General features: G+C 34.3%; 1 protein-coding gene across 1 annotated transcript; it reads left to right on the top strand.

Annotated features, from left to right (window-relative positions):
• Positions 1-3,176: 3,176 nt before the first annotated feature.
• LOC140179413 (uncharacterized) lies at positions 3,177-5,763 on the top strand. The gene is made up of 3 exons (XM_072218290.1): positions 3,177-4,048; positions 4,143-4,620; positions 4,720-5,763. Exons 1-3 carry the CDS (start codon positions 3,177-3,179, stop codon positions 5,761-5,763), a joined length of 2,394 nt encoding a protein of 797 aa, XP_072074391.1.
• The last annotated feature ends 9,895 nt before the right edge of the window (positions 5,764-15,658 follow it).

The following is a 15,658-nucleotide window of genomic DNA, read 5'->3' on the forward strand; positions in this document are numbered from 1 at the left end:
TTACACGTAGCATAAAGAAAGTGGTATGTTAATGTGAAACGCGGTAACTTATACTTCTTGACGCAATAGTATTTTAGGAAATTTGCCATTTAATAATTATAGTTTGTAACATGGATTTAGGTTTTGATTTGAGGAAAAAAAAGAATAAAACAAAAATTTTAGATTGTCCAAAAAAAAAATTACACGGGCTTTTTTATATAAAACTAAATAATATCAAAATGGAGCAGACAATAAAAAAGAAAATAAATGGTTAGAAGGTGTAAATTTAATTAACATATAAGGCTTATTTAAGTTTCAAAAAGAAAAAATAAGGTTAAGTTAAAAAAATACAACAAACGTAATTCATAATTTACGTATTAATGAATTAGTGTTATAAAATAAATAAATAAAGAAGAAGTGATAAATATAAAATAAAGAAATATAATTAGATAACTCTAGTAATAAGATTCACTATAATTATTATCTTAATATAATAAAAATAATATATTTATTAATATTATAAAGATTGAGAGAGAGAAATATTTAAAATAGTTGTAACATAAAGAAAGAGAGAAAATTGTTTTATTGTTGTGTATATTCTCTGGGACTTTAACTTCTTATTTATATACGTATAATTAACATGTTTATATTTTTAAATTTTTTTAATACTTTTTTTAATGTACTTCATTTTTTAGAATATGAAGTACACATAATAAATAGGCATCCACATCCTATTTTTATCACAATAATTAGTTAATTATAGTCGTTATTAATTTAAAATTCTTAGAAATTGAGTTATATTTTTCAAATTAAATAGTATTTTGGCCTTTTTTTATATGAGTAATTTTCACAATACTATTATATGAATAATTGCTATTATTTGATTATATTAGAATTTGGAAATTTAAATTTTATTTTTTGATACTAAAATACCATATTAGTTTATTTTAGAATACTAATATACTCTTTTTAAATTTTGACCAAAAATACTTTTATAATGAATTTTAAAAAGAGTGGAACAACCTCTAGATTTAAGGTCGATTAATTATAGGGGTGAAATTGAGAACAAAATTCGTTATGTATTGTTGATTGAGAAAAATTTGGTTATAAAATTACATTGATATATATTTCATTGTTCCGTTGTCAAATTTAGATTAGTATTGCAATTTTAGTGAAATATTTTAATTTTTTTTAATTATAGAAAAAAATTCATAACTGCCCACTCCAAAAAAGAAACATGGAATATTTTAAGTCTATTATCTCAAAATTAAAATATTTAATTACTAATAAAGCCAAACAATATCGGATTTCTGTTACTTATATTACAATTACTATAAATTAAAATTCTTAACAAAATGATAAATTAAAATTTGGTTAAATACATTTGAGTTAATTAAAAAGATAAAATTTATTTAGCTAAAATGATATAGTTCGGTAATATGATGAGTAAAAAATTCACTTAAAATTAAACATACTAATTCTATTAATCTTTTATAAACTTTTGTTCCTTTAATTTATCTATCTTGTATAACTATTGAAAAAAAAATTAATTATTTAAATAAATATTTTTAAAAAAATATACCTAAAATGGTAGAAAAGTCGTTAATAACTATCAACGAGCCGCTAATATTTAAAATTAATGCTTATAATGTGTTCTAATTTTTTTTTGAAATGTAATATGCCAGTATTTTAATATCTGTTAAATTAAATTTTAATTTTAATTTGTAGTCCAACATTTTTTATCACGTCTATTTAATTTGAAAAATATAACTCAAATTCTAAGAGTTTTAAATTAATAAAGACTATAATTAACTAATTCATTAATATGTTAATTATGAATTGCGTTTGTTGTATTTTTTTAACTTAACCTTATCTTAGTCACCAAAAAAAAAAAAAAAACTTAACCTTATCTTTGTTTTTTAATCAAACTTAAATAAGTCCTATACGTTAGTTAAATTTACACCTGCTAACCTTTTTTTTTATTGTCTGCTCCATTTTGATATTATTGAGTTTTATATAAAAAAGTCTGTGTAAATTTTTTTGGACAATCTAAAATTTTTGTTTTATTTTTTTTTTCAAACCAAAACCTAAACCCATGTTACAAACAATAATTATTAAATGACAAATTTTCTAAAATATCATTGCATCAAGAAATGTATGTTATTGCGTTTCACATTAACATACCACTTTTTTTATGCTACGTGTAAAGACACCATTTGCAGATCAAAACTTGGCCATGGTAAGGCACGCTATGCTGTGCCACCAGAGAAGTCACCATGTTGTGTTGTTGGTCATAATCAAAACTTAGCATAAGTGCATGGTATTTATTTGTATAATTGTATAAGGCTCTCATTGATCCTTTTGCTCCATGTGATAGTTCCAAAATGATTGTTATTATTGGCGCTTAAATGATATTATCTAATTTACAAAAAAAATATTTAATTTTAAAATATAAAAATAAATAATTTCTAAATATTTAATATTTATTTTAAAAGACAATTTCAACAAATTCAGTACCAAATTAAAAAGCACTAAAGAATTTGCCTAGTTCCAAACTTCTAATTAAGTAGTGTGGTATGAGGTGTATACTATTGTAAAATGTAAAGATTTGACGCTCAATTAGATATGTCTTACTCTTGAATTGAGGTATTAGTTAGGGTTAGAAAACACACTTGACATATGAGTCTTGTAGTATTATAAGTAGTAGTTATTTATTTAGTGGAAGTTGTTGTTAGAATTCTACTATCTTGTGTTTATTTCAGTATCTAGTTTGCAACCACTTGGATTTGATAAGATTTGATTTTTTCTAAATTCGAATGGTTAAAGCAGAAAAGAAGAAAGAAAAATGTATTTGTATCTATGATGTACAGATACTGACACAGAAGGTCGATCTGGGCTTCTTCCTGTGAATAGTTTCCACACGCAGCGGAGGTGCGATGGAGGATCGGGTTGAGAGTCTGGAGAAACAGTTGAATGAGTTTCGATATGAACAAAACAGAATAATGGAAACGATGACGCAAAGGATGGATGAATTAGTGATGTGAATCCCACAACAGGATTCGAGCAGTGGGAACTCGCGCATCAACAATCCGGGTGGAGGGCGTCACCGAGATCCAACTCCAAACAGGGGTGATCTCAATCGCAGAGTGGACATTCCTTCCTTTGATGGCTCAGATGCGAGTGGGTGGTTAGTTCGAATGGATCGTTATTTTCGCATATCGAGGATTCAGGTGGAAGAGAAACTCGAGTACGTGGTGCTTGCACTTCATGGGGAAGCTTTAACGTGGTTTGAATGGTGGGAGTCTCAATCCACCTTCCCTTCATGGATTCGTTTTAAACAAGATTTGCTCAAACGATTTGAGCCAGGTGCAGATGCGAATCCTCTTGCGCCATTATTGCAGGTGAGACAGCATGGGTCGGTTATGGAGTATCGGAGAGACTTTGAGATAGCGGCTAGGGCACATAGACATTTGGGCGGAGATACTTTGTTGTGCATGTTCCATGAAGGACTCAAACCGTCAATTAAAGCGGAGATGAGAGTTGCTGAGTTTGAAAACCTCAAGGCGCTGATGGATAGGGCCATGATGTTAGAGTCGAGGAATGAAGCGTGGCGTGAAGATGGAAAGCACCCAGGAGGAAGACGAAATGAAAATACCAACCGTCTAGGCTGGAGCGGTGCCAGATCCAATAATTGGGCTCGGCCCACTTCACAATCTCCCTCAATAACTAAACAGCCCACACCCACCCCACATAGTAAAACAGAATCCAATACTTCCTCGGCTCCTTCCACCACTAATATAACAAAGCCTTCATCACGATGGATTTCACATGAGGAATGGAGTGAGAGACAGCGCAAAGGTCTCTATTTCCGATGCGGGGACAAGTGGAATCCTGGCCACGCATGCAAGTTCAGACATCAACAACTCATTCTCTTGGGGGAGGAGGAGGAACAACCCGAGGATTATCGCGAAGATTTGGCCTCGGAGGAACCTGTAGTAACCATTAACAGTCTTTCTCTTCGTCTCTCTTCTCTAAGTTATTGGGGACTTACATCACACCAAACTTTGAAGTACGAGCTACTATAAACGGTGTTGAGGTGGTCGTGTTGGTTGACCCGGGGCTGAGGCGAATTTTATCTCATCTTCTCTCGTCTCCATACTGAGTTTGCCATTGGTACACCTGCCTCCTTTCCGAATTGAGGTTGGAAATAGAGCGATAGAGCAGGGGTTAGGTGGCTGTGAAAAAGTGGAAATATTGGTACAAGGACTTTCTATTGTGAAGGATTTCTTGGTGATGGAATTGGGACGTTCTGAAGTAGTTTTGGGTGCGGGGTGGATTGCTAGTTTTGGAAAATTTGAAGGGGATTATAACGCCTTATCCTTGAGCTGGATGTTGAATGGGAAGAAGGTGACTTTGCATGGTGATCCCTCTTTAGGGAGAAGTCGAGCTAGTGCAAAAGTGACTTTAAATGCTCTGAGAAATAATGAAGAGGGCTTTCTCGTAACCCCTGTGTTCGTTGTCGATTCTACAGAAGCCCAACTATCTGTTTCATCAGCAACTTTGGCAATTTTGCAGCAATTTGAGGATATCTTTCAGTTCCCATATGGTCTTCCTCCACAAAGAACTCACGATCATGCTATAGTATTAAAAGACAGTGCAGAGATTCCAAACATTAGACCTTACAGATATCCACATTATCAGAAGGCACAAATGAAAAAAATAATTGATGAAATGCTGTAGATTGGGATTATTCGGCCCAGCACAAGTCCCTTCTCGAGCCCAGTAATTCTGGTAAAGAAAAAGGATGGTGGGTGGAGGTTTTGCTTCGACTATAGGGCCCTCAATAAGATCACGGTGCCGGACAGATTTCCTATTCCTGTTATAGAGGAGCTATTGGATGAGCTCGATGGTGCAACAGTGTTTTCGAAATTGGATCTCAAATCCGAATATCATCAAATTCGAATGAAGGAAGAGGATATTCATAAGACAGCTTTTCGCACCCACGACGGCCATTACGAATTCCTTGTAATGCCTTTTGGCCTCACAAACGCTCCATCCACTTTTCAAGCTCTCATGAACACTGTACTTCATCCGTTTCTCAGAAAATTTGCTCTAGTTTTCTTCGATGACATCCTTATTTATAGCAAGGATATCATTAGCCACAGAGGTCATTTGCAAAATATTTTTAAGGTACTGAGACAGCACAGTTTATTGGTAAATAAAAAGAAGTGTTGTTTTGAAGCAACGAGTATTAAGTACCTTGGCCACGTTATTTCTGCCGAAGGGGTGGCGGCGGATCCTAAGAAACTCAGAGATATGCTTGACTGGCCTCCACCAAAAGATATTCGCAGCTTGAGGGGTTTCTTGGGCTTAACCGAATATTATCGGCGTTTTGTAAAGGGTTATAGTGCTATTGCTGCTCCTCTCACCCAACTTCTCAAAAAGGACTCTTTTAATTGGGGTAAGGATGCTGAATCTGCTTTTCAAATGCTCAAAACAGCTATGGTTTCAGTTCCAATTTTAGCCGTTCCATGCTTTTCTAAACCTTTCCAGCTGGAAACCGATGCATCCGGAAAGGGAGTGGGTGCTGTCTTGATGCAGGAGGGCCGGCCAATTGCTTTTATGAGCCAAAAACTCTTGGAAACAGCCCAGCAGAAATCTGTCTACGAAAGAGAGTTGATGGCAATTGTTCTAGTTGTTCAAAAGTGGAAACACTATCTCATGGGACAGCAGTTCACGATTTTTACTGATCAAAAGTCCCTGAAGTTTTTATTAGATCAGTAAGTAGCAGAAAAAGGCCAGCAGAAATGGTTATCCAAGTTATTGGGATACAATTTTGACATTAAATATAAGGTAGGGACAGAAAACAGGGTGGCTGATACCCTTTCTAGGAAATTTTATTTCTCCTCCTGTCTTTTTTCATGGCAGTAGAGTGGGATGATATGGAGGCTGAAGTATTGGCTGATGAGAAATTAAATGGGATTATGCAGAAGTTGTTGGTGGGAGAAAAAACTATACCCGATTTTGCATTAATGAATGGAAAACTCAAATATAAAGGGAGGTTAGTGCTTGCAAAAACCTCTAAATGGATTCCAAAAATTCTGATGGAATTTCATAGCTCCAAGCTGGGAGGCCATTCGGGCTTCTTTAGAACTTACAAGAGGATGTCTGCTATCCTTTACTGGGAAGGTATGAAGGCAGCACTAATGAACTTTATTAAAGGCTGTGAAATTTGTCAGCAAAACAAGCATTTTATCTTGCAACCTGCTGGTCTCCTATAACCGCTGCCGATTCCTTCCAATGTATGGGATGACATCTCAATGGATTTCATAGGGGGATTACCCAAAGTCAAACGGATGGATACGAAATTTGTGGTGGTGGATCACATGACTAAATATGCTCATTTCTTCCCACTTTCACATCCCTTTACGGCAAAGGATGTTGCTGTTTTGTTCATTAAGGAAGTGGTACGCCTCCATGGTTTTTCATCTTCAATTGTCTCCGATCGAGACAAAATATTCATGAGTGCTTTCTGGACTGAAGTTTTTAAATAGGCCGGTACTACCTTGAAGATGTCCTCGGCCTATCACCCACAGACCGATGGCCAAACTAAGGCGGTGATAAATGCCTAGAAATCTACCTACGATGCTTAACTGGTGCTAAACCTAAACAATGGCCAGCTTGGCTTTCTTGGGCAGAATTTTGGTATAATACCTCATACCATGGCTCTATTCGGATGACGCCTTTTCGAGTTTATATGGCAGGAAACCTCCAGCTTTATTACGAGGAGGGATGGAATCTTCAGTGGAGGACGTAATGGTCTTATTAGAGGAACGAAATCAGATGCTGGATGAAATTCAATTTCAGCTTAATAGGGTTCAGAACAGAATGAGACAAAGTGCAGACAAAAAAGACGTGATGTGTCTTTTGAAATAGGAGACTTTGTGTATCTCAAACTTCAGCCCTATAGGATGAAGTCTTTAGCAGCCAGATCAAATCAAAAGTTGGGTGCAAGGTTTTATGGTCCTTTTGAGGTGCTAAAAATGATTGGGGCAGTGGCCTACAGGCTGAAATTACCTGACACAGCAAGAATACACCCTATTTTTCATATTTCCCAGTTGAAGAAAAGTGTTGGACTTTCCTTACATCCTCAACCATTATCCGAAGCACTCATTGAAGAAGGGAATTGTTGGTCGAACCTGAACAAGCCATTGACAGCCGCTACAACAATCAGAGAGATCTTGAGGTCCTTATCAAATGGAAAGAACTGCCAGATTTCGAGAACACTTGGGAGTCAGCAGCGACATTACAGACAACATTTCCCTCTTTCTACCTTGAGGACAAGGTGGCTCTTCATGGGGGGTATTGCAACAAACCAGAGAGATAATAGGGATTTAACTCCTTTTAAATATACTTATAAAAGGAGAGAAGAAAAAGTAACAAACTGAATTTTAAATTATGAAACTCCACATCTATAGGACAGTAGTTATAGGATTAGATATTATAAATAGGAAGGCTGAAAAAGCTAATAGGCAGGAAATAAGTGGAGTGAAAATCTAGAAGGAGAGAATTGACCTCTCAAAAGTCAATTATTCTTGTTTTTTTCTTTCATTTAAATCTATAATATTATTTTGTCAGTGGGGTAATTATCACATCGATAATTCCTTCCTCTGTTCGGTTATTCTGTTCTTTCCTTCTACCCTTATCTTCTACACTCAATTCTGCCCTAACACAGAACACGACACGATACGACACAGGACACACCGATACGCGAATTTTAAAATTTTATAAGATATGGGGACATGCATACATATAAAATATAAAATATTTTATTGATATTAAATATAAATTAATTTTTTAAATTATTTTTAATGTCTTGTTTTAATCATATCAAGTATTTAAAATATTTTTTTATTTTAATAAATAATAATATATATTATATCTAAATTTATTTCAAGAATATATGTTAAGAATAAGACTGGACACAGCCGACACACTGACACGTGATGATATTTAGGTGTGTCCAAATGTGTTTGAATAAGAATTTTTTATTTTTTATTAAAACACAGTTGGACACAACAGATATGTGTCGGACGAATAGCGATAAATATCGTATCTAAAATGTGTCCGACAGGTAAATACGAGAATTTAACAAAGTGTCCGTGCTCCATAAATTTGTATGAGCGTAGTTGAGTAAATACAATATATATGCACATTTTTATTAATGTTCACATTCCAAATAACTATTTTTATGTTAAAAAGAGTGTATTATTAGTACGTTATCAATAATAAAATCATTATAAAATTTATAAATATGAGATAACTTTTATGTTTTAAATTAATTTTTAAAATTGAATTAATCTTATTCAATAATTATAATATTACGTGAGAGTTCATTTGTATTACACTAATTTTTAGGTTAAATTAACCTCTCTCAATTTGTATATCAAAAATATTATTTATATATTAAATTAATTATAAAAATTAATTATTATATATTTTTATATAAATATATATTTTTTTAATTTTTTAAATGTATATTTTATAATAATAATTAATTTTAGTAATTAATTTTAATAATATTCAAATGATTGTCTTGTGTATATATATATATATTTTTCTATGTATCGGAGGCAAGATCGTTGATGTGGCATTACCGATAAGCACCTGCTAAGTGATGAACTGAGCCCACAGTGAACAAGAACTTAAGTGCAAAGGATTTTAATTGGAAAAAGTTTTAAAAAAGCAGAAGCACTAAAAAATAAAAGTTGTTCATTAAACCGATCATTTAATTTTTAAAAGAATGAGTTGAAGTTGAAACTTGCAACTACATATATCATCAGTGCCATGCATAATGTATGTGCGGTGCCACCAATAATTCTGGACTAAAATATCTTATTTATTTTATGGAGCCATGACGGATATTTATTTGAAATTGACAAGATAATAATTTGATTTGAGAACTGTGCTTTAATTTATATGTTTATAACTTTAATATATATAGTTTTTTACCTTGTTGGTGGTTAGTTATGGCCAAATGTCCCTTTTCTTCTTTCTTTAACCTCGTTAGTTCTCATCCACATAGTCTATGTGGATAAAGAAAGTTAATTGAACCTCTAACCAGGGGTTATTATGGTCACAATATATATAGTAGTGCATAAAGAATTTTTACTAATAGATATCTTACACATACTAATTAAAATTTTAAAAGAGGTAAGTCTATCTTTTCAATTTTTCTAAGTTTACCGATTATTTACCAAGCTCAACAAATATATTAATGTGGGCATAAAGAATTCAAAGGGAGAGCCATTTGAAGTTCTAGTGAGACTTTTCTTTCTATTTTCAAGGCTCAAGTTATTTAAGATACTTGGTTCAAAGAATATTTACTATATATTTTAATCAATCTCAAGTTCATTGCTGGAAGTTTGTCTTAAAATTAAATCAAGGTACACTATTGTCATCTATTTATCATCGCTTGATGATATTTTTTTTTATGATATTTTTTAATGTAGCTGATTAAAAACTAATTCATTATAGATCTAAGTTTTATTTAAAAATTTGTTGTTAGTCAATAAATTATTATATATACAAGATGAAATTTAAACTTTTAATATTTATTTATTTATTTAACAGACGAATGAATTAAGCAATCAACTATTTTATGTTAGTTATTGATATTCATTTTAAATGATAGCAAAAATCTAAACCAATTTATCTTTTTTATTTTGAGGCTCCAAGGAAGCAACAAAAAAGTAGTCAACACTCACTAGTAAATACTAGCTTTGATCATACCAAAAAAAAAAAAAATGAACCGATAATAAAAACTTTTCCATTTTTAACGTTTTTATGATTAGTTCCGTTATTAATGATTAACTTAGTCCTCAAGGCAAATGCTAGCCATTTGAGGTTACTATATATAATGAAATGATATAAAGTTTTATTGGTTACCATCATGGAGACCTTCTAGTAAATTCCAAGTCTTCAAAACGTAAAGCACAAATATGAAAACAAACAATTTAATACTAACCCCACCATGCAAACGCTCTTTTGGCTCGTGCACTTCAATCTCCAATCACTTGGCACTGTTTAAGAAAAATTTCCCCCTCTTCCTACTGGATTGGGGTGCATTAATTATATTGACTGGTTTATTAATTAATTGTTTTATTTATTTTAAATATATAAAACTAATTAAAATAGTACCTATCTTATATTTTAACATTTTTGAGTAGAGAGATATATAATTGTTTGTATCTTTGAGAGGGGATATGAGCGTGTGAGATTAAAAAATCGGATATCTTAATTTAATTAATTGCAAAATCAGGCAAAGAGAATAATTTGTAAAGTAGTCTAATATTTAAATTAGTAATATTTTTAAGTGTTAGAAAGTATTAGATTTTATTTTGAGTTCTCTCTCTTTTTATTCTCTTGCTCTAGGATAATCGTTTCTTAGGTATTTATTGTTTTTATTATATGCTTTTAATATCATGATTTGACAGTTTTATGAGTTAGCAATTTTATTAGTTGTTATGCTGTGTTTGTTATTTAGTAACGTTTCTCATTTAATTGTAATTATGAGTATCATACTTATTTAGAACAGTGTCCCAACTCAAGTCTCTTAATTTAAGGGCTTTGTCACGAATGTCCGAGTTTACGAGATCGAGCCTAAACGAGTTTTACATTTTTAAAGCGCCAAATACCTTTAAAAAAATTTCAATTTTCTTTGTGCAATTGTAACTTCCTTTGATATGTGAACTGTCAAGCTACAATTACAACTTTTCTCTCTATCAATTAATGCCACATTAATTTTTAATTTAATAACTCCTTACTTTAACTTTTCCTTTTTCATTTTCCCAAAATCTTCTTTCCTTCTAGAGGATTTCTTCTAAAACTTCCTTCTTCTTCTTCTTCTCCGCTTTTGTCCCAATGACATAAAACTTGCTTTCTACGACCATTCTCAAACATACTTTTCAACAGCTTTCAACAAATTGAGAAAGTTTTATACATTCGTCACTCTTTTTTTGTAATTCATGTATGCTTTATCTGGGTACTTTTTATTCCTTGAATTTTTTTCCCCTTTTTCTCATTTTGCTCCCTCTTCTTTTTTTTTTTTTTAAACGTCACACACATTTTTTCATTATTTTGGTCTTTGTTTCTGCATTCATAGCTGTAATTAGGTTGATATAATATGGGGTACCACTGTTTTAGTTTTCCCAATTTCGGCATCGTTGAGTTAGTTTTTGTTTACCCTGCTTTTGAGTTTTCTTCGCACCTTTATGGATTTTTCAGATTTTGGTGGATTTTTCTTTGAGTTTCTTGGATGAATTTCGAATTTTTCTCTGTATAACATAATGGTGGTGCCTCTATAGGTTTTTCGAGACGCTGAGAAAGAAAGTTATTACAACTCGTGAGTGAGCTAGCGCCTCCAAACGCCCAAGACCCTGACCTGCCCGGCCCCATTCCTCCAGTCAACCCAGATGGTGGAATCGAGGTGGATATTTATTCTTAGTTTTCCGAGGAGGTGAAGTCACCCCCCTTCCACCATCACCCATGAAGAGTTGGAAAGCTTGCGAGAAGTCAGGATTATATTTACCGATTTGTGTAATTTTTACGTATTTTTGATTCCAAGGCCTAACGATCGCTTGTGCCACATTAATGAGGATGCTGGTAATGTTCTGGACTGGTTGTGGATGTACAAGACTCTATTTTTCTAACTTGGAGTTCGGCTTTCTTTTAGCGACTTTTAAATGGATATTTTAAAGTACACTGGATGTGTCCATTCGCATCTCCACCCCCAATAATTGGGCTATTATTCGCAGATTTAAACTTTTATGTTTATTTTTAGGTCTTGAACTTTCTATTATAGTCTTCTTTTATTTCTTTATTTTAACTATGCCGTTTAGTTTAGAAGGACGTGGGTAGCGGGTAGCAAGTAACCCGAATAGATGGGGTTCTTTACTTTTTTTGAGGTAACCCAAATAGAAGAATCTTTACTCTCTTTGAGGAATCCTATCACAGATTCAAAGAAAAAATTTTTTATGATTGAAAGGGCAGAAGGTACAACACATTTTTTTATGATCTTAGAAGATAAAAAATGTTCAACCTTTATTGAAACTTTAATGTTTCGTCTCCCAAAATCTGAGTTCAGGGTGTCAATACTTGTAACATCCCGAGTCTTTGGAATTTAAATAATAAATTATTTATAATTTAGTATATTTGTTTAAAATTTCATGTTTAGAAATTCTTTTAATGAATATTTTATATGGTTTAATATGAATATTGAGATTTTGAATTTTATTTTATGAATAAAAAAATTAATTTAATTATCTCTAATTTTTATTGAATTATAATTTATTTAAAAATAATTTACAAGTTGATAATTAAATAGTATTTTATAGATAATTATTGTTGGGTTCATTTTGATATTCAATTACTATATTATCCCTAATTTTATTACCAAACAAATCATAATTTGACACTACCAAAACCCTAATTTAACCCAAATAAAACCCTAATTCCCACTCCCTCACACACACCAGCCGCCACCCACCCCCACCCGACACTCACCCACAGTTAAGAGGAAGGAGACAACGCCAGCGGGACTGGGTGCCGCCGTCATGCTGCGTCGTCACTACTGCTGAGCCTCCATCAGCACTGCTGCACGCGTGCTGGAGGAGAGGAAGAGGAGCATCGCTGGCAGGGCTTGGTGCTGTCACCGTCACCGTTGTCGGCACGGCTTCCAGAACAGCAACGATGAGATACAGCAGCTCGACAGCGGCAAGGCAGCCCTCCTTCCTCCCTTCGAGCTTCTCAGCAGCGGCGTAGCAGTCCGACAAAGGTAGAACGGCGACAAGTCAATAGGATTCAAACGAATCTATCTTTGATAAATTATATATGAAGTATATATACATATGAATTCTTGTTGCCAAATGCCTATAGACTATAGTTGTGGAGATTTGGTTTGGTGCTTTTCTTATGCACACATTTTCTATATTTCTGCAGCCAGATTAGGATTTCAAAAGCCTGAGAGTACTAGTTCATCAAAAAAATCATATTTAGATCCCATTCCTCTAACTGAAAAGAGTTTACTTCCTCCAAATTTTATTTTGAAAGATCCAGATTCTCACTATATATATATTTGTAGAAAAAACAACACAGATATTTATCATCTTCACAAAATTTGAAGGTGGATCATAGTCACTTAAATATGGTTGTTCTTGTCATTTGTATCACATTACCACCATCATTGATGGATGTTGTAATAGTATTTTATTCTCAATTAAAGTAGCAGTGTTTAGCTTTGGAGTGATAAATTATGTTTTCATGAATATATTTTATCGGTTATTGCTATTTGAGTCTTTGAACCCTAATGAAATTATGTTTGTAATAACAATTAAAGATTATCTTGATTTTTTCAATTTTTTTTCTGTTTTTCTATTTTTTTCATTTTTAATATTTTTTTTAAATCCGCAGATATCCGATTCCCCGGCGAATACGGGATCCCCGTTAACCGTTGCGGGACGGGGAATATTATCGGAGGCGCCCCGCCCCCATGGGGACCCGTTGCCATCCCTAGTCTTCCTTCCTAGGATCACATTGTAAGCTGTTGAATCCTTTAGGACGATGAACATTAGCACCTTCACTCACAGTAAATAGGAGATCAAGGCCCCATCAGGCTTAATGTAATAATCTTATAATCCCACTACTATAGGAAGATATGGTTTCAAATGCTGAACTTTTAACCCTAATGCATCAAAAGCATTCTTGAAAAGCATATTTGAATCTGCTCTAGTGTCAACTAAAATTCCCTTCACAATTCTATTTTCCAACTTGGCAGTAATCACCAAAGGCTCATCATCATTTAACGTGGTATATTGGAAGTCATCTTTCGTAAACTGGACAGTTGAAATACTAGTTACCTTTAAAACTTCTGAATTTGTAATCTTAATATCTTTCTTAATGGCATTCCTAGACCTTGATAGTCCTTTCTTGCCTAATCATGTTCACCATGACCTGAGCAGTATCCTCCGGGACTTCTACAGTCGTTATATTTCTTGGGTTTCTGATTTTCCGATCTTTGTCATTGTTGTGCCGTCAAGGCGGCCTAACGTGCTGAACGAACTCAGAAAGCTTCCTATCCTGTATCGCCTGCTCCAATGCATCCTTCCAATCAATACAATCTTCTGTCCTGTAACCATGAAATTTGTGATAGTCACAATATTGTGACTTATTCAAAGAAGCCCTTGGTTGAATTTGCATTGCCTTTAGAAGAATGTCCCTGTTGAGACACTTGTTGATACACCTCCGTTAATGATGCCACCAGGGGTGTATGCGTGGAGAATTTCCTAACTCGGGGAGTAGATGCCTTTTGTGCTGAGGACTGCCCTGATCCTTCGACTTTATTAGGTGATGGAGCCAGGTTTTTCCTTTTTTGTTGAAACTACCTTTGAGACGTTCTTATTTCGCATGTATTCCAAAGCAATTTGGTGAATCTCTTCCATGGACTTCACATCCTTGGAAATTACTTGCCTTCTGAAGTCTCATTCTAACAACCCGGCGATCTAGTATAAGCACACAACTTGGGAAGTTCGTGTGTTTACCTTCAATAGAATTTTATTGAAGCGATCCAAGTAATATCAGATGCTTTCTCGCACCCTTTGCTCGACACCAAGTAATAAAATCGGGTGCATTGCTTAAGTTCTTCTTGTAGTAAAGTGCGCCAAAAATTTAGTTTTGATGTCACCAAATGAGGAGATGGACCAGGAAGGAAGTGTACAGAACCATGCCATTGCTGGACCTGATAACGTCACTAAAAAGTCTTACACCGGATCGCATCCCCTGCACCTTCAAGGTTCGTCCTATCCTCAAAAGCATCAATGTGCTCCCGAGGATCTGACTTCCCATCATACTTCAAATTGTTTGGCTTATCAACGTGCTTTAGTAAGCAAACCTGAAGGACATAGGGAGCGAATGGAGTCTGACCCATCTAGATCACGTGCTCTATCTCGGGTATCTATGTGCCTTTTAGGACTCGCACTCCTTTACGGAGTTCGTCTCCTTTTAGAATGAGCTGATCAGGACTCATCCCTTGCTCGCATCTCAGACTCATGACGTCCATCCTCATGTTGTGGCGATCTCCTGCATCTCTAAGGTGAGCGTAAACGGCGCCGATTATTGTCTTGTAACTGTTCAGGGACCCTTTTCTGGGTTTCTCCTTTCACAACTATGATCATCATGGCCCCTGGTCGTACGACTTCGAGACCGAAATTGTCTCGATTGTGATCATTCCACCAACCGATGCTCTAACTCAACCTGATGGCATTCCATCTCTTGCATTCTGTGACACATTTTCTGCACGGCATGATGATAGTCATCCCTTAACCCCTCAAAGTTTCGAACCCTAAAGTTATGAGCTCTAGCATTGCATGCCTCCAAATTGGGTACTTCACGATTCTCGTAACCTGGGGGAACTTGATGTTCCTCATGAGTAGGCGGGGTGACATCCGTTTCGTGCCCATCTTCTTGATAAAAGGAGTGGTTGAGTTGATCACCAAATGGATTTTTTGATTAGCCATGGTTCCAATAGAATAGGATCCCTACAGACAGTGCCAAATGTTCATACCTTTGATAGTGGATACGAGCTTGTGAGATCAGGGAATCGGAGATCCTAATTTAATTGACT

Source organism: Arachis hypogaea, chromosome 15 (assembly GCF_003086295.3).
Source record: "Arachis hypogaea cultivar Tifrunner chromosome 15, arahy.Tifrunner.gnm2.J5K5, whole genome shotgun sequence".
In the NCBI taxonomy this organism is placed as follows: Eukaryota; Viridiplantae; Streptophyta; class Magnoliopsida; order Fabales; family Fabaceae; genus Arachis; species Arachis hypogaea.

Coding starts and splice junctions, on each gene's coding strand:
- LOC140179413 (XM_072218290.1), top strand. CDS start 3,177: ATGGATCGTTATTTTCGCATATCGAGGATTCAGGTGGAAGAGAAACTC. Junction 4,049..4,142: donor ACATCACACCAAACTTTGAA/GTACGAGCTACT, acceptor CTCCATACTGAG/TTTGCCATTGGTACACCTGC. Junction 4,621..4,719: donor GAACTCACGATCATGCTATA/GTATTAAAAGAC, acceptor GAAATGCTGTAG/ATTGGGATTATTCGGCCCAG.